The sequence below is a fragment of the Sciurus vulgaris genome, assembly GCF_902686455.1.
Source record: "Sciurus vulgaris genome assembly, chromosome: 17".
In the NCBI taxonomy this organism is placed as follows: domain Eukaryota; kingdom Metazoa; phylum Chordata; class Mammalia; order Rodentia; family Sciuridae; genus Sciurus; species Sciurus vulgaris.
The window spans coordinates 45,613,543-45,640,011 of record NC_136478.1 but is presented as its reverse complement, the minus strand read 5'-3'; the positions used below and the strand labels follow the sequence as shown (position 1 = coordinate 45,640,011).

Sequence of the window (26,469 nt, the reverse complement as noted above, 5' to 3'; positions counted from 1 at the left end):
AATTGTACTGGCTTCTCATTTGGAGGCTCTTGGGAAGCTTTGTTTTCAAGTTCATCCAGGTTGTTAGTAGAATTTAGGTCCTAGAAGTTATAGGACTAAGGTTCCCATTTCCTTGATATAGTCCCCTTCAGCTTCAAGACAATAGCAGATTGAATTGTTCTCATTCTTCTACTAGAATGCCTTTTTGAATTTGGGCTCATTCTCCATGTTGCCTTATGTTTAAACTTAGACTATGTATTTTTGGCAAGAATATCACAAAAATGGTGGTGTTCTTCTCAATTGTGTTGAATCAGAGTTATGTGATATTGTATTTTGTTATTAATAATGTTTCTTTGATCACTTTATTAAGTTGACTTTTACCAGATTTCTCCTATGTAAAATCATTGCTGTTTCCATTTTACTTAATAAGTGTCTTGTGGGGAGAGAGATACTTTGGGATTGAACAAAAATCTTATTTCTCACCATATTTTTTCCCATTAATTTTACCCTCAATTTATAAATCTTATCTGTAATAACACTGTGATGTTTGACTAATGGTGATTTCTCTGTGAGTCCTTCTACATTTCTTAATTTAAATTTTACTGTAAGAAAGAACTGTCTCTTCCTCAAATGTATATTTAATTATTTATGGACTCTGGATATTTATTTTATTATGAGTTTTAATCCATTATTGTCATTATTCATTTTGCTGCTCAGATTTTGGCTCAGTTTTGGCCATTAGAGTTCCTTAAGTTGGATCCTTTGTTCTTTCAACATGTCTTTTTTTTTTTCTTTTTATAAGCATTTTCTTACTTTCTAGCACCATTCAATATTCAAAACTTATCTAGGGCTGGGGTTGTGGCTCAGTGGTAGAGCGTTCACCTAGCACGCGTGAGGCCTTGGGTTCCTTCCTCATCACCACATAAAAATAAAATAAAGGTATTGTGTCCACCTACAACTAAAAAATACACATTAAAAAAAACTCTTATCTAGTATTTTCCCTCTTCTAGTCATAAAATCGCAATTTCATCAAGGAGCTCTAGTTTCTTTTATTGGAAAATAAAATTATAAACCAAACTCTGAGTGCTTGGGGTGCCACTGCTGGATTTCAGTCAGCAGAAAGAGCTTAAAAAAATACACACACACACACATACATATATACATACATACATATATTTTACTACATGCATTTATATCTAGTGTCTATTTACATGTGTGTGTGTGTGTGTGTGTGTGTGTGTGTGTGTAACTTGTTTTTATTATAGAGATTTAAACCCAGAGGTCCTTTACCACTGAGCTATATCCCTAGCCCTTTTTATTCTTTTTTAGCCAGGGTCTCACAAAGTTCCTTAGGGCCTAGCTAAGTTACTGGGACTGGCCATGAACTTGTGATCCTCTTGTCTCAGCTCTCCTGAGCTGCTGGGATTACAGGCATGCACCACCACACCCAGCCGTTTATATATATTTACAACTACAAATTCAAACCCATACCTTCAGTTCCAATCCAGAAACCACAGGTTCTGTCAAGAACAGTAAAGTATCTGAAATTTGACCCTGCTTGTCAGCTAACAAGTTAGTATGACACAGTTTCACAGGTGCTGGCAGAAGACTTAATTAGACTTCTGGGTCAGTAATATTATTTTGTTTGCTTTTCTGGGTTTCAGTTATCTTAAACCAAGACCTGTTATCTCCCAAATCCTCTCAAACTAAGAAGGATCATTTTTTTCTTGGTCAGGACTTGGGACCTAATCATATAAACCAAGCTTACTGAACACTGTTTGACCTACTTTTAGGAATTAACCATTCAGAATTTATATACCATACAAGTTAAATGATATATACACAAAGATATATATTATAGCATTGTTTGTTATAGTGAAAGACTAGAAACAACCAAATGATCATTGACTGCAGATGGGTTAAAAAATTAAGATATATTCATTCAACAAAATACAATATGATTATTAAGACAATTATATATAATATGTACTGGTTGGGACTCTTTAAAATATACGAATTCCATTGGTAAAAATAGCAATGTCTATAATAGTGTAAAAGAATTTTATACTTGTATATGTGTATGTTTCAATATATATTCTTCAAACCATCTTCATCTTTCTGAAATATTCTTGTTCCAGTCCAAGGCCTGTCTCTTTGGAGTTGGGGATGATAGGAGATTTTCCCATTCTTCTCCTTGATAGCTCTTAAGAGTTTGTGTGGAGTGAACAGAGGGGAGATTATTATTCTGGGAGCTTTGAAGCAAGTAGGGTCTCATGTCTCTCCTTTTGCCTTTCCCAGCTCTACTGTTTTCCTAAAGAGGAACCCAGAGGAGGTCCTTTCTACAAATATCAAAGCCATGGCTCAGGTGAGATACTGTTTCCTGATGCTCAGATAGAGACATTTTTACCTCTAGCACATAGGAACATTTGCTTTCTCATCATAGTGCTTTTTATTGTTTTAAAAACTCCTTTTAGACGATCAATTATATATAGTGTCAAAGTGATCTTACCCTTCTGTAAAAGAAAGGGTCTTTAATAGACCAGTTCAAAAATTTTTCCGCTATTAGAAATATTTATAGAAAAAAGAAGTGGCTATATAATCTTGTTTAAAATTTTATACCCTTGGTGGGAGGGGTGGGGGAGAAGGAAAAAAATAATAGAATGAATCAAAAACTATTACCCTAGGTAAATGTATGATTACACAAATGGTATGCCTCTACTTCATGTATAAACAGAGAAACAAGATGTATCCCATTTGTTTACAATAAAAATAAATTTTAAAAAATATTATACTCTTAAATTACATATAACCATTAGGCATTCAAGTGGGTGGATAACAAATTTCTCTAAAGAACTTTTAATTAGAATTTTAAAAATGGAAATTTCATCAGAAAATTTAACAGTTTTATCTTTATTTATTCTTTTAGTTATAAATTTCTTAATGTAAAAACCATCTGACTGAAAGCCAGGTGCAATAGTGAGTGCCTGTAGTTCCAGCTATATGGGAGGCTGAGGCAGGAAGATCACTTTAGGAGTTCAAGACCAGTATGGGCAACATAGTGAGATCCTGTCTCTAACAACAACACCTAGACCAGGTTTGGAATAATTTTTTTTACACAGGTTACCAGTTTCCCCTTTCAGGAACTGAGCTCCATTTCCTCCTAAACAATTCAGTACCCTTTATAGTTGTCCCTTTTTTTAAACAACGTTTACATGTTCTTACTCAGTGCTTCAGCATCTCCTATCTCAGACTTTTGCCACAAATACTGATAGTACAGAAATATGTTCCTCACATTGAATTAATGAATTTAATTTGCCTGGACAGTTGAATGGGATGGAAACGAGTAATTAGGACACATCATAAAGAAAAGCACTAATTACTCCACAAACCTTGGTTTTACAATAAGAGAATTTGTATAATGGTTTTATTCAACTTCAGTCTTTGTACATGGCAAGATCTCCTGGTTTGTGAGCTTTTTAGGTTTGGGAAATTACTGCTGATTGATCAAAGCTCTAATACTCCAATAAGCATCCATGAAATACTGACATCAAGTGAGACATAGTAGCACATGCTTTTTATCCCAGCTACTTGGGAGGCCAAAACAGGGAGATCACAAGTTCAAGGCCAGCCTCATCAAATTAGCAAACCCTGTTTCAAAATAAAAAGGGCTGAGAGTGTAGCTCAGTGATCAGGTGCCCCTGAGTTCAGTCCCTAATACTGAGGGAAAAAATTGATAATACCATGATGTTAATCTGTATCATCCTTCATCATTTTCCTATAACTCAGGAACAAGAGGGACTTAAAATTGGATAGTGGATGGTTATAAATAACATTGGGCTATTGTTAGGGAGGTCTTAAAGATCACCTCTGGCCTAAATGTTTAATTGAAGGCAAAAAAAAGCTAACATTTATATTTTTATAATACAGTATTATTCAGTGAGAAATAAATATGCTTATAAAAAGCATTTGTTGTAATAACTATTCTTATATGATAGTGGCATAAGGATAAATTAGTCTTAAATTATATGCAAATTTAATTTCTAAGATAAAGGCATTTTCTTTTTTTAATTTTTTTAGTTGTTAATGGACTTTAAAATTTTATTTATTTATTTATATGCTGGGAATCAAACCCAGTGCCTCATACATGCTACGACTGAGCCACAATCCCAGCCCTACATACGTTTTCAAGTAAAGTAAAACTGTTCAGTCTTGCCCCATCACCAGTTCTGCTTCTAAGAGGCCACCCACTGCCTTCAACTCTTTTTTTTCTTGTACACCAGTATGTAATTTTTAATTAGAATTAGCTATCCAAGATATTGCGCCTTTCAAGTCTGACTGAGCTAAACAATGTTTAACAGTGCCTTTCTTTATTAAGTGAATGCTTGTAAGTACTCTAAATTCAATTTACTTCACATTCATGTTTGCAAGTACATTATTAACAATTCTTATATATTTCAAATCAACCAACTTAGAAGTATAGGAGGCTTGCCTTCAACTCTTCTGAGGTGACATGAAGAATGAAAGTGGTCTGGGACTTGTGTTCAAGTCTCTAACCAACAATCACTATATCATCACTGGTGAACTCACATGAGGGAACCTTAAGGTTGAGAGGTGCAGGCCCCTTCCTGATCCTGCCTGATGCATCATAGTGTGACCCATGGCAAGGGCAGTAATAACCATCCAAATCTCCTGCATTTGCAATGGGTGCACAACCAAGATGAGTACAAACACCTATCAAGATAACCCATTCAGGTTTCTTACTCCATCCAAATCATTCTGTGGGTTCCTTAATTGGGATACTTCAACTACAGCTTCCTGGTCAATCCTCTTCTTGGGTTTGCCTCTCCATTCAAAAGCCATGTTCTTGCCTTCAGGAATATCGAATAACTTGATTTCAATTTTTGACCTGGCCCATACGTCAGCAGAAGTACTCATGCTGGAGACAAACTGGGAGACAATATTCTTGGCAGCATATGCAACACCCACAGTAGCTGTTGCAGTTACCAAATAAGAGAAACCTTTTCTAGCCTCGCTGCTCTTTTGAAGACTTTGTGCCATCTAACACTTCGGTGTGACAATAGTCAGAGACATCAGCCACTTTGACATCCGTGTGGGAATAATGAACAGAAGCAGAACATTGTCCCCTGGCTTCTACTCTTGAATGTGGTTTAATTGCTATCTCTTGATGAATTGGTTATATTCATTATCCCTTGATTTACTTCAAAGTGAAAGGGGACATCATATTCCCATATTTTACCTTTCATTTTTCCTCTGTTTAAATATCACCATCGTATCACTATTTGGTTAAATTAATATTGTAATGTTAACATGACTTTAAATATCATTCTCACTGGGTACAGTGGCATATGCCTATAAATCTGGTAGTTCTGGAGGTTGAGGCAGGAGGATCACAAGTTCAAAGCCAGCCTCAGCAACTTAGTGAGGGCCTAAGCAACTTAGTAAGACCCTGTCTTGGAATAAAAAATAAAAAGGCCTGGGTATGTGGCTCGGTGACAGAGCACCCCTGGGTTCAATCTCTGGTACCAAAGAAGAAAAAGAAAAAATTATTCTCTATCAAGCCAGTCATGGCTTTATTCTAATACAAACTGTCATTTTTCCTGGGGTTAATTGTTTCTTCCACTACTTGCTTAGTTGTTTGTGTATTTATATCTAAGATTTCCCAGTATTGTTGCCATGTGCCAATCAATAAGTTTTCTATCAAGAACATGTCAGTTCCCTTTGAACATAGAAACTTCCTCCCCATTCCTTTGTCTCCTACTCCCATCTGATCTGGTTATTCTCTACGCCTATGACACAGCTTTCCTAGGACTTTCCCTTTTTCTGAATTTTCCCCCTGCTATTCTCTAGCATTCTTTACCTGTTTCTTGAATCCCATGAGGGTTTATTCCTTCATTGTGGTGGAATATATCCTCCAGTAGTTTTCCTAGAAAATTGTTTGAGTCCTTGTGTGTCTAGAAATGTCATTTTTAAGTACTCAAAACAGAGTGATGGTTTTGGTTTTAGAATTCTAGGTCAGAATGTATTTTCTCCACCAGGATATTGAAGACTTGTTCTTATTGTTTCTTGTTTTTGAATGTTCTTGGGAATTTCATTGCCCTGCTGATTCTTGATGCCTTTTATATGACCTGCTATCCTCTGGATGCTTTTAATGTTCTGTCTTTATTCCTTATTCTGAAATTTTACTTTTACCTGTTTGAGAGAAAGGGAAGAAAATGAATGATTTTCTTCATTCATCACAGTATTAATGATTTATTGTATGTCAGGAGTCATGTAAGGCATTGTATATACAATTCCATTTAATTACAGTACTCCTCTTAGGTGGATTTTTGTACCTTCCGATGATAAAAATATCCCACTAAATAGAGAGTTTTGTCTGGAGAAAACAGAATGACTGGAAGCACAATGATCCTGTTGTGCTCATTTTTTACAATCCTCTGCTTGTGTCCCAGACATTCAAATGCTCACTGTATTTCACTTCCACTACCTTAATCTTTTTCTGTTACACAAAACACTTCTTCTTACTAATCAAGTCATATACGTGGTTGTTGTTCCAGGAGTCAGTGGTGTTCAGTGATGTATCCATAGACTTCTCTCAGGAGGAGTGGGAGTACCTGACTGATGATCAGAGACATTTATACAGAGAGGTGATGTTGGAGAATTACAGCAACCTGGTTTCAATGGGTAAGGACATCTGTCCATAGTAATTCAGATTTGCCCTTGGAAGGTCTGTTTCCTCCAATATGAAATGTTCCTCTAACTTTGAAAAACCAGAGTCCTACATCTTATTCTCATAGGAATGTTCTGAATATTGTAGAGTTAGGAAAAGAAAGTTGCAATGAGTTATGGAAAACACTTCAAATCTTGGGTTATGTTCCATAGATCTGTTGTACCTTTCTTTGATTCTTCCTATAATGTCATATCTTTCTTTACAATTAAGGAACTAGACTTGAATTCTGAGACAATTCTCATCATACATTTGTCTCATTACTTCTTTTGTAAGCAGGACATTCCATTTCTAAACCAAATGTGATTTCCTACTTGGAGCAAGGAAAGGAACCCTGGTTGGTTGACAGAGAGATGACAAGAGGCAAGTGGCCAGGTAAGTGAGGCACAGCAGATAATAAACCAGTTGGTTAGTGGAGAGGCTGCTTCTTTGACATGCTCTCTGGGAAGCTCCCCTCAAAAGCTTTAGTCCTCCTGTGCAAATGTAACACCTTTTCTGTATGAGCTTTCAAATAATCTTACCTTTCCCCTTCTGTAACACATTTTGTCTGCTTTTATGCTCTTATTCCTCTCTCCTAATTCTGTCTAGCCAGTGCTCTCCTCTACCCTATCTAATGATATTGCTTTCTGTCCATATTTTGGATCCAGTTTCTTCCTAGCTTCTCATCCTCTTGTATTTATTCTTATCAAAGCATCACTGTCTCCTGAAATACATGTTTTCCTACATTGCTAAAGGCTTGTTTTCTGTAATTTTTCATTTTGTATTTGGGAGCTCCAAATCCTCACTGATTCAGTCATACTTTTAACCAGTATTTACTGTTTTCCTAACATGTGTTGCAAAAGCAAGAGCAGTTTTGTGTGTGTTAAGTTCAAGCTGTTAATTGGATATAGCACAAATGTCATCTAGACAATTCAGTCCATAAGTCCAGAGGTCAAATCAGGTTTGGAGAATTTGGAGAGCCTTCAATATAGAGATACACAGCATTGTACTGGATGAGATAACCTAGGGAATAAGTACAGATAAAGGCAAAGACAGCACCCTTAAGCACCCCAGTGTCCATAAGTCTAAAGAAAACAAAGGTATACTGAAGAATTATAGGTTCAGCAGAGGGGGGTAGAAGGTGAACTCATAAGAGGCAATGTGCCATAAGGATTAGATATAATAGTTTCTACATGCATTTTCTCATATCATTCTTATATATATGCTCTCTCTCCTTTTTTTTTTTTTTTTTTGTGGGGCGGGGGCGGTACCAGGGATTGAACCTAGGGATGCTTAACTACTGAACAACATCCCCAGCCCTTCTTTTATTTTTTATTTTGAGAGAGGGTCTAAGTTGCTTAGGGCCTCACTAAGTTGCTGAGGCTGGCTTTGAACTTAAGATTCTCCTACCTCAGCCTCCCAAGCTGCTGGGATTGTAGGTGTACACTACCATGCCTGGCATTTGTTTCTTTAACTTTGAGACAGAGTCTCACTTTGTTGCCTAGGCTGGTTCAAGTTATCCTTCTCAAGTAGTTGGGACTACAGGTATGTGCCACTATACCTGGCTTAGTTATTTTTAATACTTTTGTCTTTTAACTGGAGTAAAAAGCAGTTTATGCACTACTAGTATCTTATTAGAGTATTCTGAATATGACTATTTGTACCTTTACAGTGAGTTTTGTATTTTCATATTTTTAATGTCCTTTTGTTGCTCTTTGAAAAAAAATTCTTTGGCATTTCTTTAGAGGACGGTCTAGTGGTTATGACCCATCAATGTTTGTTTATCTGGGAATTCATTCTTTATCTCTTTATTTCAGAAGAATACCTTTGCTGGATATAGTATTCTTGGTTGGGAGATTTTTTCCTGGCACTTTGGATATATCATATGCTATTTTCTTATCCCGTAAGGGTTCTGCTAAGAAATCTCCTTCTAGTTTTATGGTGTCATCCGTAAATATGATAAATTCTTTACTCTTGATGCTTTCAGAATTCTTTGTATTTGACTATTGAGAATTTGATTATATTTCTCAGTGAATATCTCTTTATATTTAATCTACTTGAGGTTCTTGGGCTTCATGGATCTGGATATTCATGTTCCTCTCCAGATTTGAGAAGTTTCTTTCATTAGTTCTTGTATAAACTTTCTGCCCCTTTCTCTTTCTCTGCTCCTCCTGAAACTTATATTGATTTACTTGATGGTGTCACATAAGCGCCAAAGGCCTTCTTTACTTTTTTCTTTACCTTTTTTTTTATGGACTTTTTTTTAAGTTGTCAATGGACATTTATTTTATTTACTTATTTATATGCAATGCTGAGAATTGAACCCAGTGCCTCACACATGCTAGGCAAGTGCTCTCTACCACTGAGCCACAACATCAGCCCTACTTTTCTTCTTATTCTTTTTTTTTTTTTTTTCCTCTTTGTTCTTCTGACTGGTTAACTTCAAATAACTTGTCTTTAAGCTTACTGATTCTTCCGCTTGATCAAATCTGCTATTGAAGTCTATGGAGTTTCTCAATTCAGCCATGTGTTCTTTGGCTCTAAAATTAAATTTAAAATTTTTTTAAATTATGCTTTGTATCTCTTTGTTGAATTTCTCAACTTGTCCATGTGTTCTTTTCCTTACTTTGTTTAGTAGTCTGTGTTCTCTTCTAACTCACTCCAAGATTGATTATTTTGTATCTTGGTCAGGCAGTTTGTAAATTTCCGTTTCTTTAGTGTTTATTGCTGGTACTTTATTTTGTACTTTTAGTAGTGTAATGTTTCCCTGATTTCTCATGACTTTTGTGGCCTTGGTGTTCACAGATTTTCTTTTTCATGGTATTGGGGATTGAACCCAGGGGTGTGCTACCACTAAGCTACATTCCCAGCCCTTTTTTTATTTTTATTTTTTCTTTTGAGACAGAGTCTTACTAAGTTTCTCAGATTGACCTTGAACTTGCAACTCTCCTACCCCAACCTCCCAAGTTGCTGGGATTATAGGCAAGGGCCATCATGCTCAGCAGTATCTGCAGACTTTAAGAAGTAGGCAGCTGGGCTGGGGTTGTGGCTTAGTTGCAGAGCACTTGCCTAACATGCATGAAGCACTGGGTTCAATCCCTGGCACCACATAAAAATGAACAAATAAAATAAAGGTATTGTGTCCGTCTATAACTAAAAAGAGGAAAAAGAAGGAGTAAGTGCCTCTCATTGTTTGTCAGGGAAAGCCTTGACATTGATCAGGCCATCTGTGGGTTCTGAGCATGCCATCTGGTAGTGTCCACAGACACATTTGCTGTTGGAATCCTCAGATGGGTCAGTGGTGAGTGGTCCTGGTGCCTAGGTCCATAGGGATTGGCTTGGTTCCTGGTTCTGTGAGGTGGTCCTGAAATTTGGGTCCACTGGGTTTAGTCCAGAGCTTGTGCACATGGGGGCCCTGGATTCTGGAACCTAAGAGATCAGCCTGGTGCTGGCCTCCACATAGGTGGGCCTGGGAACCCATAACATGGGGGTGTGTTTAGAGCCTGGGTACATTTGGACAGGTCTGAAGTTTGTGTCTGTGTAGGTAGGCTTGCAACCTGAGTATATGGGGATGGGCCTGAGTTATTTATTTGTGGGAGCTGACCTGGAACCTGCATCTCTGTGGGTCAGCTTAGAGCCCAGAGGCTATCAGGACTGGTCTAGAGCTTGGGTCCACAAGGGTGCTGGCCTGTTTCATTGGTCTGCATAAATTGGCTATCACGTGGATTGACCTGGAGTCTTGGCCAACATGGGTCAGCCTGAAACCTGGGGCCATTGGCTTTAGTCTGTCAGTGTTATGTGCTCAAAACTTTGTGCTACCTTGGTACTGAGGTTAACTGGGACAGGCCTATTGTTACTATCTGCAGCAATCAGATGCTCAATTTGCTCCTTCCCTGAAATGTTATCTCTGTTCTGTTTCACTGCCTGGGCTTTGCAAAGAGGTGACATGGGTAATATAACACTGTCTTCCTACCCTCTTCAGTGTGTCATTTTTCTTATTTCTATACTCCACTCAGCTGCTATAATCTTTCATCTTGATTGCCTAGCAATTGTGAGGGTATTTTCATACATGTATAATTATTCAAATTGATATTTCTGCAAAGGGACAAACGCTGAAAATTTCTATTCTGCCAATAGTTTTTATTGTCTGTTTTAAGGTTTTATTTTAGCTATCATGACTCTCACTTGTAGGTATCTCACATCTTTTTTTTTTTTTTTTTCTGATAAATTGCTTTAGTTTATCAATGCCATGTTTCTGTTAGTCTCACTGAGAATATGGTATGAAGTGTTTATTTCTATTCTGTCCTCTACCTTTATCATAATGATCAGATTTAATACCTTATAGTTATCAAAATAAAAGTTGCAGTGTGATACATTGCCTATGATTTTGTGTTATTTTAAGCTCCTTTCCTTATTTAAGAATGTTAATCCATAGTAATATTAATTACCTATGTGCCACATATTTAACAGTGTTCCTGTGTGATCTCCCTATTATCTTCTTTTTTTTTAATTTTTTTAAGTTGGCAATGGACCTTTATTTATTTATTTATATGTGGTGCCGAGAATTAAACCCACTGCCTCAGATATGCAAGGCAAGTGCTTTACCACTGAACCACATCCTCAACCCCACCTCCTGTCTTCTTTTCTCATCTATTTTTTAAAAATTCAGTTTAATTCACTCATTTTAATTGAAGTTTCATTCCTTCTAAATAATAAAAATGCGAGTGATTGCTTTCATATTTTCTTTCAGTCCTGGAATCAACATGTGAGACCAAGAAGTTATTTCTGAAAAAAGAAATATATGAAATAGAGTCAGCCCAATGGGAGATAATGGGAAGATTTACAAGACATGACCTTCAGTGCTCTAATTTCACAGATGACTGGGAGTGTAATGGCCAGTTTGAGAAACAATATGGTTCTAGGGACAGGCATTTCAGTGAACTGATAATCTCTCATGAAGATGTGCCTGCTTTCAGTAAACATCCATCCTTTACATTACAGCAACTTATTAATAATAAAGAAAAATACTGTGCAACAAAAGAATACAGAAAAAATGTTAGACATGACTCTCAATTTACTGCACATCAAATAATTCATACTGTTGAGAAACCCCATGAGTGTAAGGATTGTGGAAAGGCCTTTAGACATCCTTCAAGACTTGCTCATCATCAGAAAATTCACACTGGCAAGAAGCCCTTTGAATGTAAGGAATGTGGGAAAACATTTATTTGTGGCTCAGACCTTACTCGACATGACAGGATTCACACTGGCGAGAAACCCTATGAATGTAAGGAATGTGGAAAAGCTTTTAGTAGTGGTTCAAACTTTACCCGACACCAGAGAATTCACACTGGAGAGAAGCCTTATGAATGTAAAGAATGTGGGAAGGCTTTTAGCAGTAGTTCAAACTTTACTCAGCATCAGAGAATTCACACCGGAGAGAAACCCTATGAATGTAAGGAATGTGGCAATGCCTTTAGTCAGAGTTCACAACTTATTAAACATCAAAGAATCCATACAGGTGAGAAACCCTATGAATGTAAAGAATGTGAAAAAGCTTTTCGTTCTGGTTCTGACCTTACTAGACATCAGAGAATTCATACTGGTGAGAAACCCTATGAATGTAAGATTTGTGGGAAAGCCTACTCTCAGAGTTCACAGCTTATTAGTCATCATAGAATTCATGCTGGTGAGAAACCCTGTGAATACAAGGACTGTGGAAAGAACTTTAATTATGGCCCACAGCTTATTCAGCATCAAAATTTGTACTGGTGATAAATCAGAATATTCAAAATGTGTGGGAAGGTTTTGATTATGGCTCACAACTATTCAATATTAGAGAATTTATCTTGCTGATAATCCCTGCATATATATTTATTAACTGTGGCTTATTCAGTCAAAGAAAAATCATACTAGAGATACACCATACAAATAGAATATATTTTGGAAGACTTTTAATACAAAATCATTTTTCTTTTAAACTCAGATTATTCAGTCTAGCAAATATTGAAAAAAATAACACTTGACCTTTGTGTTATACATCATAGAATTCGTGCACACATATAATCCTGATTTTCATTTTCTTTTCTCCTGTATTTTTTCTGTAATTCTTATTAATATTTTAATCTATCTTAAATTTATAGCTATAAAGGTCTTTTTACATCATGATTTGTAAAATGCCTTTATTTAAAAAATATCTCTACTGTGAAAAGTAACCTTTTTATTTTTGAAGGTGATTTTTTTTTTAATGGTATTGGGGATTAAACCCAGGAGCACTCTACTACTAAACTACATCCCTATCCCCTTTTTATTTTTATTTTGAGATGGGGTCTCACTCAATTGCTGAGTGTGGCCTTGAACTTGAGACCCTTCTGCCTTAGCCTCCTGAGTATTTGAGATTCACATGTGTGTGTATCATCATGCCTACCTGGCTTGTTCCTTTTTGCTCTTACAAAAGTAAGGAAGTCTTTTTGTAAAAATATGAAAAATGTTCCACTCAATAAATAGGGATTCTTTCATAATGTTTCATTGTGCTACATTAATCTTTTATTAAATCCCTATTAGTGGACATTGTACTATTTTGCCATGATACATGCAAAAATGCATGTCCCTCATGAAAATTCTAGGCATATCTATGTACTATGTGTTTTATTTTAATGTAGAGATAAGTTATGAAAATGTTTTCCTTATTAAAAGTTTTATAAACATTACAAATAAGGAAAACATACCCATTTGACTGCCATCTTTCTATCCATTCCCCTTTCCAAAAAATAATCATTGTCAGTTTGTTACTTACCCTTTCTGATACTTTTTCTATTTGTGAGACAAGGAGTCACTATTGCCCAAATGGGCTCAAACTCCTGGGCTCAAGTGACTCTTGCTTTGGTTTCCCAAGTGGCTGGGACTACAGATGTGTGCCACCATGCCCAACCCTGTTTTTATAGATTTATTTCTCAGTGGAAACTATAAAATGGAGATGTTTATAATACCTACCTCATAATATTTTGTGAGGATTAAATGAATTAAGACACGGTGCTTAGAATTGTGCCTGCCATGTAATAAATCCATATTTGCTGTGTGTTGTTTTTATATTCATTGTTACCATTAGTATTGTCTGTTGAAGGCATTGAATTTCTACAGACCTTACCATTAAGTAGTGTATTAAAGACCATGTAAGAGTAATGTGTTAAGAAATTTTTCCATTATCACTTCTTTCCTATTGAACATGAAACATCCTGGGTGTTGATGGGGGAAATGTGAAAAATATGTGGGAAGGACTTAGGCTGACCTCCTCTTTGCTACATCATTAAATACCTGGTATGAAAAGAAACTATAGATAGAACATTGGTGATGATGAAGAAAAAGGAAAAGACAAATAGCATTGTTTCAAAAATGATATGGGGGCTGGGGATTACAGCTCAGTTGGTAGAGTGCTCGCCTCCCATGAACAAGGCTCTGGTTCAATCCCCAGCATCACCCCCCCCACAAAGAAAAAGGTATAGGAGAAACATTGTAGTTATAGACTTTGTTATTCTGAATATGGTGTTCTTTCAGATAACATTTGAAAACCAAAAAAAAAAAAAAATTTTTTTAGGAAAATATAAATGTAAATTTAAACAGAAGGAACAGGATAAATTAGCATATCAATTAGCTAGTAGTTATAATGAAGCAGCAAACCCAACTTTTTTTAAATGTGTATTTGTATCTTAAATTTTTTTTTTTATTTTTAGTTGTGGATGGACATAATACCTTTTTTTAATTTATTTATATGTGGTGCTGAGGATCAAACCCAGTGCTTCACACGTGCCAGGCAAGCACTCCACCACTGAGCTACAGCCCCAGCCCCAATTTCTTTTTAAGCAAAACTTGTATCAAGTGTTCAAAGAACTGTTATATAAAAGTAGATGTCCTTTTGCCAATCTGAAAATCTTGATGTCAGCAATGGATTAGGAGGGTATGAAAAAGACAGCTGTTTTTCACTGTCAGATAAACCATATGTATACCCTAAACAAATGATCCAACAGTAAGTGTCTATTAAATAAAATTAGAAATGAACCTAGTTGGACACTACCTAAAGAGGATGCCCAGGGCCCAGTTCAAGTCTACCGTAATATTCTGAGGAAATACAGGCCCAGAAAGAGAATCCACAAATTCACTTTATCATTGTTGGGGTTTTTTGTTACTAGGGGTTTTTAGTTTTTGTTGTTGTTGGCATGTTGGCAGTACTGGGGATTGAACCCAGGACCTCATGCATCCTGAGCAGGTGTTCTACCACAGAGCTATGTCCCCAGCCTTTTTTTTTTTTTTTTTTTTTTTTTTTTTTTTTTTTAATAGGGTCTTGATAAATTGCCCAGCTGGCTTTGAACTTGTGATCCTCCTGCCTCAGCCTCTGGACTATTGTGGATTACAGGTGTGTGCCATTGCACCTGACCAAAAATCTACATTTTTGAAGTGTGTGATAGATCCTGATTTTTAATTGATCATTCACATTAAAAAAAAAAGAAAGAAAGAAAGAAAGAAAAGTTGGGCATGATGGTGCACACCTGTAATCCCAGTGGCTCAGGAGGCTGAGGCAGGAAGATCAGAAGTTCAAAGCCAGCCTCATCAATGTTGGGGCACTAAGCAACTCAGTTGAGACCCTGCCTCTAAGTAAAATACAAAATAGGGCTGGGGATGTGGTTCAGTGGTTGAGTGCCCCTGAATTCAATCCCCAGTACTAAATTAAAAAAAAAAAAAAGTGAAGGCTAAAGATCTGTTGTCTCTACAAGTAGCAAATGGCTCTTTGTTGTTGGTTTTTGTTTTGTTTATACAAGGAATGCTTAACCACTGAGCCACATCCCCAGCCCTTTTTATTTTTATTTTAAGATAGGGCCTCACAATCCTGCCTCAGCCACCTGAGTTGCTTGGATTACAGCCATGCACCACTGGCCAGACAGAGCAGGAGCAAATTCCTTGGCAATTAAGATGGCAAATTCCTTGGCCCCATAAAGGTTTGGGGGCAGGGGAGAAATAGTACAGTACAAGGTAATTTTCCTAAAGTTTCATAGATGTGAACAGTTTCCAATTGAAGTTTTTTCCATAGATGAAATAGCTGAATCCAAATACAAAGTATGAAGATTTTTCTTTTTTCAAAGTAAAGACTTAGTCCATTCCCAATATTTTCTCCTAAAGGCAGTTTTTACTTATTCCAAGCACCATGTCAGTTAGAATGTGCCCTTTTTACCATTCTTGTACTGTAGATAAATACATACATGAAAACAAAACTTTTTAGGGTTACCTGTTGAGAACCCAGACTCATAATTTTGCAATAGCAACAAATACATCACTGAAATTATATATTGTGTTCTAGACCAAATATTGGCAAACATTTCCAAAAGGGCAAGAAAAGTAAGTGGGCCATAATATTTCTGTTGATACTACTCAACCCTGCCATTGTAGTACAGAAGCCTAGTAAAAAGTATCTTAAGAAAAAGTAAAAGTATTTTAAGAAATTCTTAAGTTGTTTGTGATACTGGAGATTGACCTTACGGGTGCTCTACCACTAAGCTACATCTCCACCCCTTTCAATTTTATTTTGAGACAGTGTCTCCCTAAGTTCCCTGGACTTGCCTCCGACCTGGGATCCTCTTGCTTCAATTTCCTGAGTTGCTGGAATTACAGACTTGTGCTTTCACACCCAGCTCTTTTAAGTTTTATTTTTTGGTTGTGTTTTTTTAACCCACAATTGGGCTATATTTAGGATTAAGTCATGTTTTCAGATGGGCTTTTCTTGTGTATATATATATATATATATTTTTTTTTTTTAATTGTTGATGGAACTTTGTTTTATTTATTTATTTATATGTGGTGCTGAGAGTTGAACCCAGTGCCCCACACATGCCAGACAAGTGCTTTACCACCAAGGCATGACTGCAGCCCCAAGACATGGGCTTTTCTTGTGCCTCAGTTTTCATGCTTGGCAAACAGCTGTCTGGTTTACGGACACATAACCATTGTGGGGAAGGAAAATCCATGTATGTTTGCCAGGCCATCCTTTCATGCACTACCACTCCCATTTTTCTTAAATCCTGTGCAAGCAGGCTTTTTGCTTTGTTTTGTTTTTGTGGTATTAGGTATTGAATCCCAAGCTTTATGCATACATGGCAGTAAGAGAGGGTTTTTGGACATTGAATTACTTCATTTTTTCAGGTATAAAGAGGTAAAATTTTGGGCTGGGGATATAGCTCAGTTGGTAGTGTGCTTGCCTCTGAGCACAAGGCCTCTGGGTTCAATCCCCAGCACCACAAAAAAAAAAAAAAAAAAAAAAAAGGTAAAATTTTGCCAGGTGTGGTAGAGCACACCTGTACTCCCAGCAGCTGGGGAGACTGAGGCAGGAAGATCGCAAGTTCAAATACAGCCTCAGCAACTTAGTGAGGCCCTAAGCAACTTCAAAATGTCTCAAAATAAAAAATACAAAGGCCTGGGAATATGGCTTAGTTGGAGTGCTTGCCTCTGAGCACAAGGCCCTGGGTTCAATCCCCAGCACCACAAAAAAAAAAAAAAAAAAAAAAAAATGGGTTTGAGACTGGGGCTTGACTCAGTGGCTCAGTGGTAGAGCACTTGCCTAGCATATGTGAGGCACTAGGTTTGAGTCTCAAATAAATGAATAAAATAAAGGTCTATCAACATCTAAAAATATATATATTTTTTAAAGGACTGGGATGTGACTCAGTGGTGAAGTGCCCCTTAACCACTGAGTTCAATCCCCAGTACAAGAAAAAAAAAAAAAAAAAAAAAAACATAAAATACCTGCAAATGGGAGAATTATTATAGATGATTATGGTCTAATGTTTCACATTGTTATAAAAAAAAGCTGGTAAAAAATGAGAATTGCCAAATGCATTTCTATTTTGTTTTATGTGCATATTTGAAGTATTAAGTCCTCATCTAAAATTACAGAGATAGTGCTTTTGTACTAAACCAATGAAACAGTGCCATTAAACTGCCCCTGTCCACTCCTCACTCTCTTCCCACATCTATTCTCTTTGAATAATGTCCAAAGCTTTCCCTTCATGTGTTTCTTCTTGCTCAAATGTTAATACACAAATGAATCGTTATACTTTTACCAAAAAATGGAGAATACTTTATATATTTCTCTGAAATTTGCGTTTTTACATTGACTACATTTTAAAAATTTTCCCTTCAATAAATTTAATTTAGTCTTTTTAATAGTTAGAATATGTTCCACAATATGTGTATGCCTTTACCTCTTCAAATATTTCCCCAATTGTGTTATTTCTGATTGTCTTCTGTTCTTTGTCTTAAAAGTAATGCTTCGGGGATGGGAATATGACTCAGTAGTAAGAGTACTTGTCTAGCATTTTCAAGGCATTGAGTTCAGTCCCTGGCGCTGGAAAAAGAAAAAAATGGCAACAAAGAGTAATGCTAGAATAAACTTTCTCATATTCTTATCTATTTTGTTTCTCAAGCTATTTCCAATGTTTTCTTTTTCTGTGTGCATGTTTTCTGGGGATGGAACCCAGCAACTTGTGCATGCCAGGCAAGACCTACTGCTGAACTATACTCCCAGCCCTATTTCTAGCATTTTCTGTTTCTTAGGATAGTTTTGCTTATAGAAAATTTCAGACAGCCAGGGACTAAAGGAGCCAAGTGCAGTTTTCGTGACTGTGTATACAGACACATAGATTTAACATTTTAATCTATCTATAATTGATTATGATTCATAGTATGATACAGAGTGTCAGTATTTTTCCATCCAGAAATAAGGTGAATTGTGCTAGAACAATTATTAAATTTTCAATCTTTCTCCTACTGAAGTAAAATACTATGTCATGTATTAAATATTTATATATTTACATCTATTTCTATCCTCTTTGTTCTGTCAGTATTCGACTTAAAATTTTCAATTACTTTTACTGCTTGGAAATAAATAATATGCATATTATTAATATATAGTTTATTATTTGGAAATAAAGACAAATGTTTCTCCATAAAATTTAAGTTGTTTTATCCAGTTTCAATAAAAAACTTATTGGGGTTATATTTTGAATTTTATTTTATTTAAATACAGAGAACCCCAAATGACTGCACATTTGACACTGAATGGATGGATATTCCTTAATACATATGTTGTGAAATTTCTTTTGACTACTCATTTTTCTCACCCTCTTATATCTAATAACAATACCTTATAATGTAATGCTGCACAATATTTAAAGTATGCTAATAATGCCTGAAATTTTAACATTTTATCAGGTATTGGTTATAATGATAAATTCTCTCAGGTTTTACCATCATAAATCTGCAAATAAAGATGATACACCCATCTTACGATATTTGCATCTGTTTTATGTCTTTTTGCATATTGAAGACTTGATGATGGTGGATGTTAGGATTTTTTTCTTTTTACTGTATTTTCCTCATCTTTATGAACAGAAGGATCAGTTTTTTAGGATTATTTCTGCTTCCTATTTTCATCCCTATTCTTTTTATTTGCATATCATAAGAGAAATGATTTATTGTCCTGTGAAACATGTTAAAATGTACACTACTTCCCTTTATTGGGCTCATAATTTCTTCATGGTTCCCAGGGCAGACTCTAGACCTACTCTGCTAGCCCAGTGCTCTCCGTGTATACATTCCAGTTATCTAGAGTTTCATTGCAGCATTGGAGTGTACATTTTAACTTCAAATTCAATCTGCCTCTTTCAAAAGTATTGCCAACAAAAATGCTGTACTTCTCAATCTAGAAATCAGGAGGAAAGAGGTCTGACTATCGCACACTGAAATGTTTTCTTAAGCCCGCTTATTCCCTCCAATAATGCAAACACATTGGTTACAGACAATATGTTCTAATTTTTGTTACGTTGAGGAGATAAGGAACTCAGTGTAAGATTTAGTTTTCTAATTATAAAAATGTAAAGGAAACCTGGTGTTGTGGCACATATTTGTAATCCTAGGACTCAGGAGACTGAGGCAAGAGGATCGTGAGTTTGAGACCAGCCTCAGCAACTTAGCAAGGCCCCAAGCAACTTAAGTATACCCTGTCTCAAAATGAAAACAAAAACCAAAAAAACAAAGAGGGGTCAGGATATAGATCAATGGTTCAATCCCTAGTATTTAAAAAAAAAAAAAAAATTTCACCAGCTATGACTCCTTTACAGAAAATCTCCAAAGGGGAAGATGCCTTAACTGGCTATGAATGGACAGGATGCTCTGTTAACTTCAAAAATTAATGGCTGAAGTCTGCAACCATCCCAGATCACTGGTCCCAAAATGAAGAGCTTTCTGTGATCTCCTTTTCCTCTAACTTTTCATCACCCAGACCTAATTAATTTTTCACGTATATATGATGTGTGTGTGTGTGTGTACACTTTGCTTTTCACTTGCATTGCTGAGTAATTAGAGATTATGTGTTTACTTATGAGTAACTTAGCCTAGGATGGCATTTGACCTGAAATGGCATTTAGACTGAGAAAGTAGTTGTTATCAGAAGAACAATAGCTGGATCCTTAATGAAGCAAAGAATTCAGGTCAAATCTTTTTTTTTTAACTATTTTTTAGTTGTCAGTGGATCTTTATTTATTTTTATGTAGTGCTGAGGATTGAACCCAGTGCCTCACACATGCTACCACTGAGCCACAACCCCAACCCTCAGGTCAAATCTTGTTTTTCTGTGTATATCTCCATTAGAGAAGAAATATAGGCATGAAAGTAGCTGATTTCCTGAAATTTTTCCATTTCTCCAATGAAAAGGAGGAAACCCCTTATAAACTGTGTTGGACTTACCTCCAAGGGTTCACCGGAGAAATACCTATTCTCTATTTACAAGAAGCACAAACCAAATATTCTGCCTGTAGCGCAGGTTTTTCTAAAATGCCAGAAAGATCTCTGTTGCTTAATCATGCTTTGGCAATCACTCACCCCTTTGGTTCCTTTTCCAACAATGACCTGGGTAAGGAATACATTGCAAGCATTATTTTCCTGGAAAATAAACCTTTTAATTGAGGGTGATTTCTGCACTTGAGGAATTTAATATAGGCCAGGATAGAATTCAGTACCCAACAACAACTTAAGCAGGAGATGAAATTACGTTTTATTAACAGGGACTATGAACAGGGTTAGATATGTAAATCAGAACTTTTCCTTATATCAGGCAGAACAAGACCACTTCCCTCTCAAGGTAAACTCCATGTGGGCATGAAATAAACAGCCATATCCAATACAAAGGCATATTATACATTCATTAAAATATTTATTAAGGGTATACAATAAATTGCTGGTTATATCATTTTAACTTTTGATGTTCCTAATGAATTTGAAAATGCAAAGTGACATTAAACTGATAACTAATAGATTTTTGTAATACATATAAAATAAATTAATTATTTTTCTTTCTTTATGAATATCTAAGAAGCACATTTTTCCTGAAATCCTACTAAAGATCATACAGGGTTAGATGATTTGCATAATCTAATTTAATTAGGAAATAATAAGTATTTATCACTTATCTTCAGACCAGACTGTTCATGCCATCTTTTATCTAGTTGAATAGTCTACATATGGGACCCTGTGTTGGTCAGCTTTCCATCACTATAACAGATACCTGAGACAATCAACTTATAAAGAAAAAAGTTTTATCTTGACTCACAGTTTTGGAGGTTCCAGTTTATGATCAGTTGGCCTTGTTGCATGTGGTGAGGCAGTACACCAGGGCTGGGAGCAAGCAGTAGAGCAAAGTCACTCAACCTATGGCTAGAAAGTAAAGGAGTAAAAGAGGAAGGGACAGAGATGCCTCCCATTCCTATCAAGTGCACACATTCAGTGACCTGAGGCCCTCGCATTACTCCTCACTTCTTCACTTTTTTTTTATTTTTTTGGGGGGCGGGGGGTGCTGGGGATCGAACCCAGGGCCTTGTGCTTACAAGGCAAGCACTCTACTGACTGGGCTACCTCCCCAGTCCCCTACTCCTCACTTCTTAAAATTTTCACCATGTTTCACTAGCACCATTCTGGGGACCATGCCTTTAATATATGGGCCTTTGGGGCACATTTAAGATCCAAACTATAGCAGGCCTGCAAATTTAACTACTTCCCTGATTATGCACTACTTCCAGTTTTATAAACAGCTGTGGTGTCCCACTACTTCCTTAAGATTTTTAAAATATACTTTTAGTTGTAGATGAACACAATACCTTTGTTTTATTTATTTTTATGTGGTCTGAGAATCAAACCCAGCGCCTCACATGTGCTTGGCAAGCGCTCTACCACCAAGCCACAACCCCAGTTCAAGATAATTTTTTTTTTCATGGTACTAGGGACTGAGCCCACGATTCAGGGGCACTCTACCACTGAATTACATCCTCAGCCCTTTTTATTTTTTAATAAAAAATTAAGTTGCCAAAGCTGGCCTCAGACTTGTGATCCTCCTGCCTCAGCCTCATGAGTGGGTAGGATTAGAGGTGTGTGTCACCACCCTTAGATAACTTCTTAAAAGTTGAATCATTGGTCTTCACAGATATATTAGCAAGCAGCCTTCATGAGCATGACTGTTTTACATTTCCACACCTACATCATTGTTTTTTTAAATTTTATCTTCTCAATTTAACGTAGTTTTAATTGGAATCTCTTTTGAGATTTCTAATTAACTTAGTTAATTTTGTGTGTTTATTTGCAATGTGTTGTTTTCTTTTACAGGTTGAGCATCTTTTATCTAAAATGCTTGAGATGGGAAGTATTTAGAATTGGAGGTTTGGGATTTTTTCAGGTTTTGGAATGTTTGCATATTCATGAGATTTCTTGGTGATGGGACTCCAGTCTAAAGACTAAATTCATTTATTTCATATGTATCTTATTACATAACCTGAAAACAATTTTATAGGCATTTTTTATTTATTCATTTATTTTTATTTATTTATTTTTTGGTACCAGGTCTTGAACTCAGGAGCACTCAACAACTGAGCCCCAGCCCCAGCCCTATTTTGTATTTTATTTAGAGACAGGGTCTCACTGAGTTGCTCAGTACCTTCCTTTTGCTAAGATTGGCTTTGAACTCACGATCCTCTTTCCTCAGCCTCCTGAGGTATGTGCCAGTGTGCTTGGCTTATGCAGCATTTTAAATAATTTTGTGCCTGGAACAAAATTTTTCATGTGGTATTTTCCACTTATGGCATCTTGTTAGAATTCCAAAAGTTTCAGGTTATAAAGCATTTCTGATTTTGGATTTTTTGATTAGGGATGTTCAGCTGTTACTAACTGCCTACTCAGATTATTTTTCCATTGCTGTGTTCAACTTTTGTTTTCTCTCATTCCATTAATATATGAATACACTGTTGTAAGGTGTATTCCAAATATCAAAATAACAATAATAATAAAAGAAACAAAACAAACTAAAGAGATACAAATGCATTTTCAATTTCTCACTTAGATAATGCAAGAATGCCTTGTCCTTTCAGTCTTGAGAAGTGCTTCATACTGAGAAGCCACCTGCTCATGGTAGCGATGTTAATAGAGAGTAAGAAAATATGGGGTGAGATCCAGAAAGTCTATACCTGAGAATCAATGATACAGCAACAGCCACTCTTCCTGCATAGGGACCAGTAGCCATGTAGTCCTAAACCCCGATGCAGTTGAGAATGCACTGACCTTCTACGTAATTCTTATTGTAGAAACATATTTTTTTCTATCTCTGGCTCAGCTTAAGAAAAGCTAATTCTTGGATACCTTGTTTTCACCACTGTCTACACACTGAGTAGCAAGGCTCTGTAAAGAAACAGGAGAAGTAGTCATTAGCAGGCAAGGCAGACATCAAGCATTGTGAGAAATCAGTCTGAGACTGACTTCAAATAAAATTCAGTATTGCCGGATAAATTTTGTTATCATATTGAAACCAAAGTTTTGAGATGAAACTTGATTCTGTGCATCTGCTGACAAGTGAGACTGGAGTTTTTCTGCTGCTGGCAGGTGAGGTCTGCACAAGGTTGCAGGTCTTTGCAGCCAAGAAGTGTTGCAGCTCTTACTGGTGGGCTGTGCCCTCCAATGTTGCAGCAGACCCCAGCAGCTCACCTTCAATTTCTTCTTCATTCCAGGTGCTTGTCTCATATATTGGGAGAATAAAATCCACAGACAACAGGGTGGGTAAGTATAAGAATAGGACTTATTGAATAGAAACAGGAACAAAACTCTCACAGTGCAAGAAGAGACCCAAGAGCAGATTTTCTCCATCCAAGTGTGCCAGCCTAGGGGTTTGTATAGCACTTGGGTCACTGCTATTGGTCCAAACTTATACTAATTAGGGTATAGAAAAAGACTAAAGCTATTGGTTATCCCTGAATTCCATTCTGGTTTGCCTTACTTCCATTCCTCACCCCTACTTTGGGAAGCAGGAGGTTGAAGTCATTGAAATTGTGCATGCTCAGTGAGATGTCTGGAGCTGCAGTGCCTGTGTGGAGTGCACTTTTGCGGTGGACATCTAAACCATGTGTAGTCTGGGCTGCCATGGGGTGACTGGTCAGTTTGCCCTGACTCACCTCTGCCTGGCCCACCAGCCCTCAGCCCCATGCCTCCATTGCAGAACAGCAGCCAGTGCTTGCTGATTGTGCTTCAGTTCACCTGGGATGCTGTTCTGTCACTTCCCATACTGCTTCTCATCAGGGACCAGGGTGCTGGCTCCATGGCTTGGTGACTGGAGAGCTATGTCAATATTATCCTACTAATGACTATCCTTTGTGCCATGAAGATGTATTAATTCTAATGATGTTGCTGTCTTACCTAAGGCAGGTGAAATAAAAATGACTTTGAACTGAAAGAAAAACATCATACTATAAAAATTCCCATCAAAACTAAATATTGTGGGGCTTGGCACAGTGGTGCACAAATATAACCCCAGCAGCTCAGGAGGCTGAGGCAGGAGGAGGTTCGTGAGTTCAAAGCCAACCTCAGCAAAAAGCAAGGCCCTAAGCAACTCAGTGAGACCCTGTCTCTAAATAAAATACAAAATAGGACTGGCGATATGGCTCAGTGGTCAAGTGCCCCTGGATTCAATCCCAATACCAAAACAAATCTAAACTAAACTAAACTAAATATTGTAAATGTATTTAATGCAGAATTCATGCATCAAGTCAAATAAAACATTTTTATCTCATTTTCTTCTACAAAGAAAGCTGTCTTTACCCTTTTCTCTTTCATTTGATGTTTACAGTCCCTTACAGATACATATTTTTCCCAAACATACAGATATTATTGATGACATAGGGAAAATAATCTTTTAAATAGTTTTTAAATATTAATTATATTTATACACTATAAATATAGGGGCTGGCAAACTTTTCTGTAAAGAACCAGATAATAACAATAATTAATCTTCGTTTATATATTCTGTATTTGTAAATTCCTTACCCAAAGTCAATATTTGCAGCACTTTGGGTGTCATTTATGTCCCTTCATTTAAGGGATGTTTGATTTCCCTAAATTGTTGAAAAATATCAAGTTTCATTCATGGAGTTTGGAAAGGCCTGAAAGAACATTACTTTAACTACATGCTGACCTTGGTTTCTGTTTCACTCATCCTGTCCATGAAGTTTCTTCACACAGCTAACTGTTGTTGCTTAGGCTCCGACTGGTTGAACCTCTGTTGATGCTTGCCGTCAACGAGCTTAGACTTAAGCATGAGACACACAGGAGTGGCTAACTCTGAGTGAGGGCAAGATGAAAGCACCCAACAGACCTGACAAGGAACCAAATGTAGTGTTCCTGGAAGTGTCTTTCTGACTCTAAATGAGTTTTTTATTCCTTTCATTAGCTGGCCCTACCCTTTGCCTTACAAATGAGCTTACTACCTAGACTGGCCATTCAAATAACTCAAACTTTCCCAAGGTAACACCAGGCTGAATGTGGAGACATGCTCCATATGGAGATTATCCAAGTCCTGAGGTAACTGACTGCTGAAAAAGACAATTTGTCTCTCTCTGAGTCAAGGACTAAACACACTGTGAAATGCTGGGGTTCCAGAGAACTGCTTTTCCACCATGCTTGTGTGGAGGGTTTCCTTGAGACTGTGATGAACACAAAGGACATGAGAGCAGACATCAAATGGAAGAGAGATTCTTGAGGACAGTTACCCCAGCACTGTGTTCAAGCACCTCAACTACTGAGTTTTCAGTTACATGAGCTAATTCTTTTACTTTAAAAAATTCTCCGTTTAATAATAAAGTAACCCCAGGTTACTATAACATGTTTACTCTGAAAGGTTTTTGATCTTTTGATTCTGTTAAAATAACCCTTAGTTTAAAACATAAATACATGTATGCTTGTAAAAATCCATTTTTTCATTATACCCTTATTTGATTGTTATATTAAATGTTGCATTTTATTTGAATTTTACTCTTGAACAATCTGTTAAAAACTAAGAAAAAAGTACACATGAGCCAATAAATATTTCTTTTCTTTACCCTCATTTGTTTGCTTTATTGAATCCTAAATTATCTCTAACATCAACATGATCCCTGAATGGATTTGGATTGTAGGGTAAACCTTTTTCAATGTCTCATCTATGAATTTTCTCCATTTGAAGGGTAGAGGAAAGGAGAATTACCTTTAGCTTGGAATACACCCAAGGTGTCATGAAGGAAGCTGAGTTTGTACTGTGTTAGGGTTTCCAAACATGTGAAGGAATAAGGACTTCCCAGAGGAGGAAGAGAAGAGAGACAAATGTAATGGAATCTGGTGCATCCCTACAGCCCATTGGGACAGAAATACAACACACGGAG

General features: G+C 36.6%; 1 protein-coding gene and 1 pseudogene across 9 annotated transcripts in view; one reads left to right on the top strand and one right to left on the bottom strand.

The window, feature by feature from the left end:
- ZNF566 (zinc finger protein 566) overlaps positions 1 to 26,086 on the top strand; it is a 31,686-nt gene extending 5,600 nt beyond the window's left edge. For 2 of the 8 annotated variants that reach the window (XM_079117296.1, XM_079117297.1), the window contains 4 exons: positions 2,278 to 2,344; positions 6,555 to 6,681; positions 7,001 to 7,099; positions 11,454 to 14,423. In XM_079117296.1, coding sequence (XP_078973422.1) covers positions 2,336 to 2,344; positions 6,555 to 6,681; positions 7,001 to 7,099; positions 11,454 to 12,478 — 1,260 coding nt within the window. In that variant the 5' untranslated portion in view covers positions 2,278 to 2,335 and the 3' untranslated portion in view covers positions 12,479 to 14,423. The other 6 variants (XM_079117300.1, XM_079117301.1, XM_079117302.1 and 3 more) reach the window with 6 other exon arrangements.
- Positions 4,135 to 5,268, bottom strand: LOC306647677 (cytochrome b-c1 complex subunit Rieske, mitochondrial-like; annotated as a pseudogene). The gene is made up of 2 exons: positions 5,237 to 5,268; positions 4,135 to 5,135 (listed from the first exon to the last, which is right to left on the bottom strand). The product of its transcript is annotated as a cytochrome b-c1 complex subunit Rieske, mitochondrial-like (transcript).
- Positions 26,087 to 26,469: the final 383 nt, after the last annotated feature.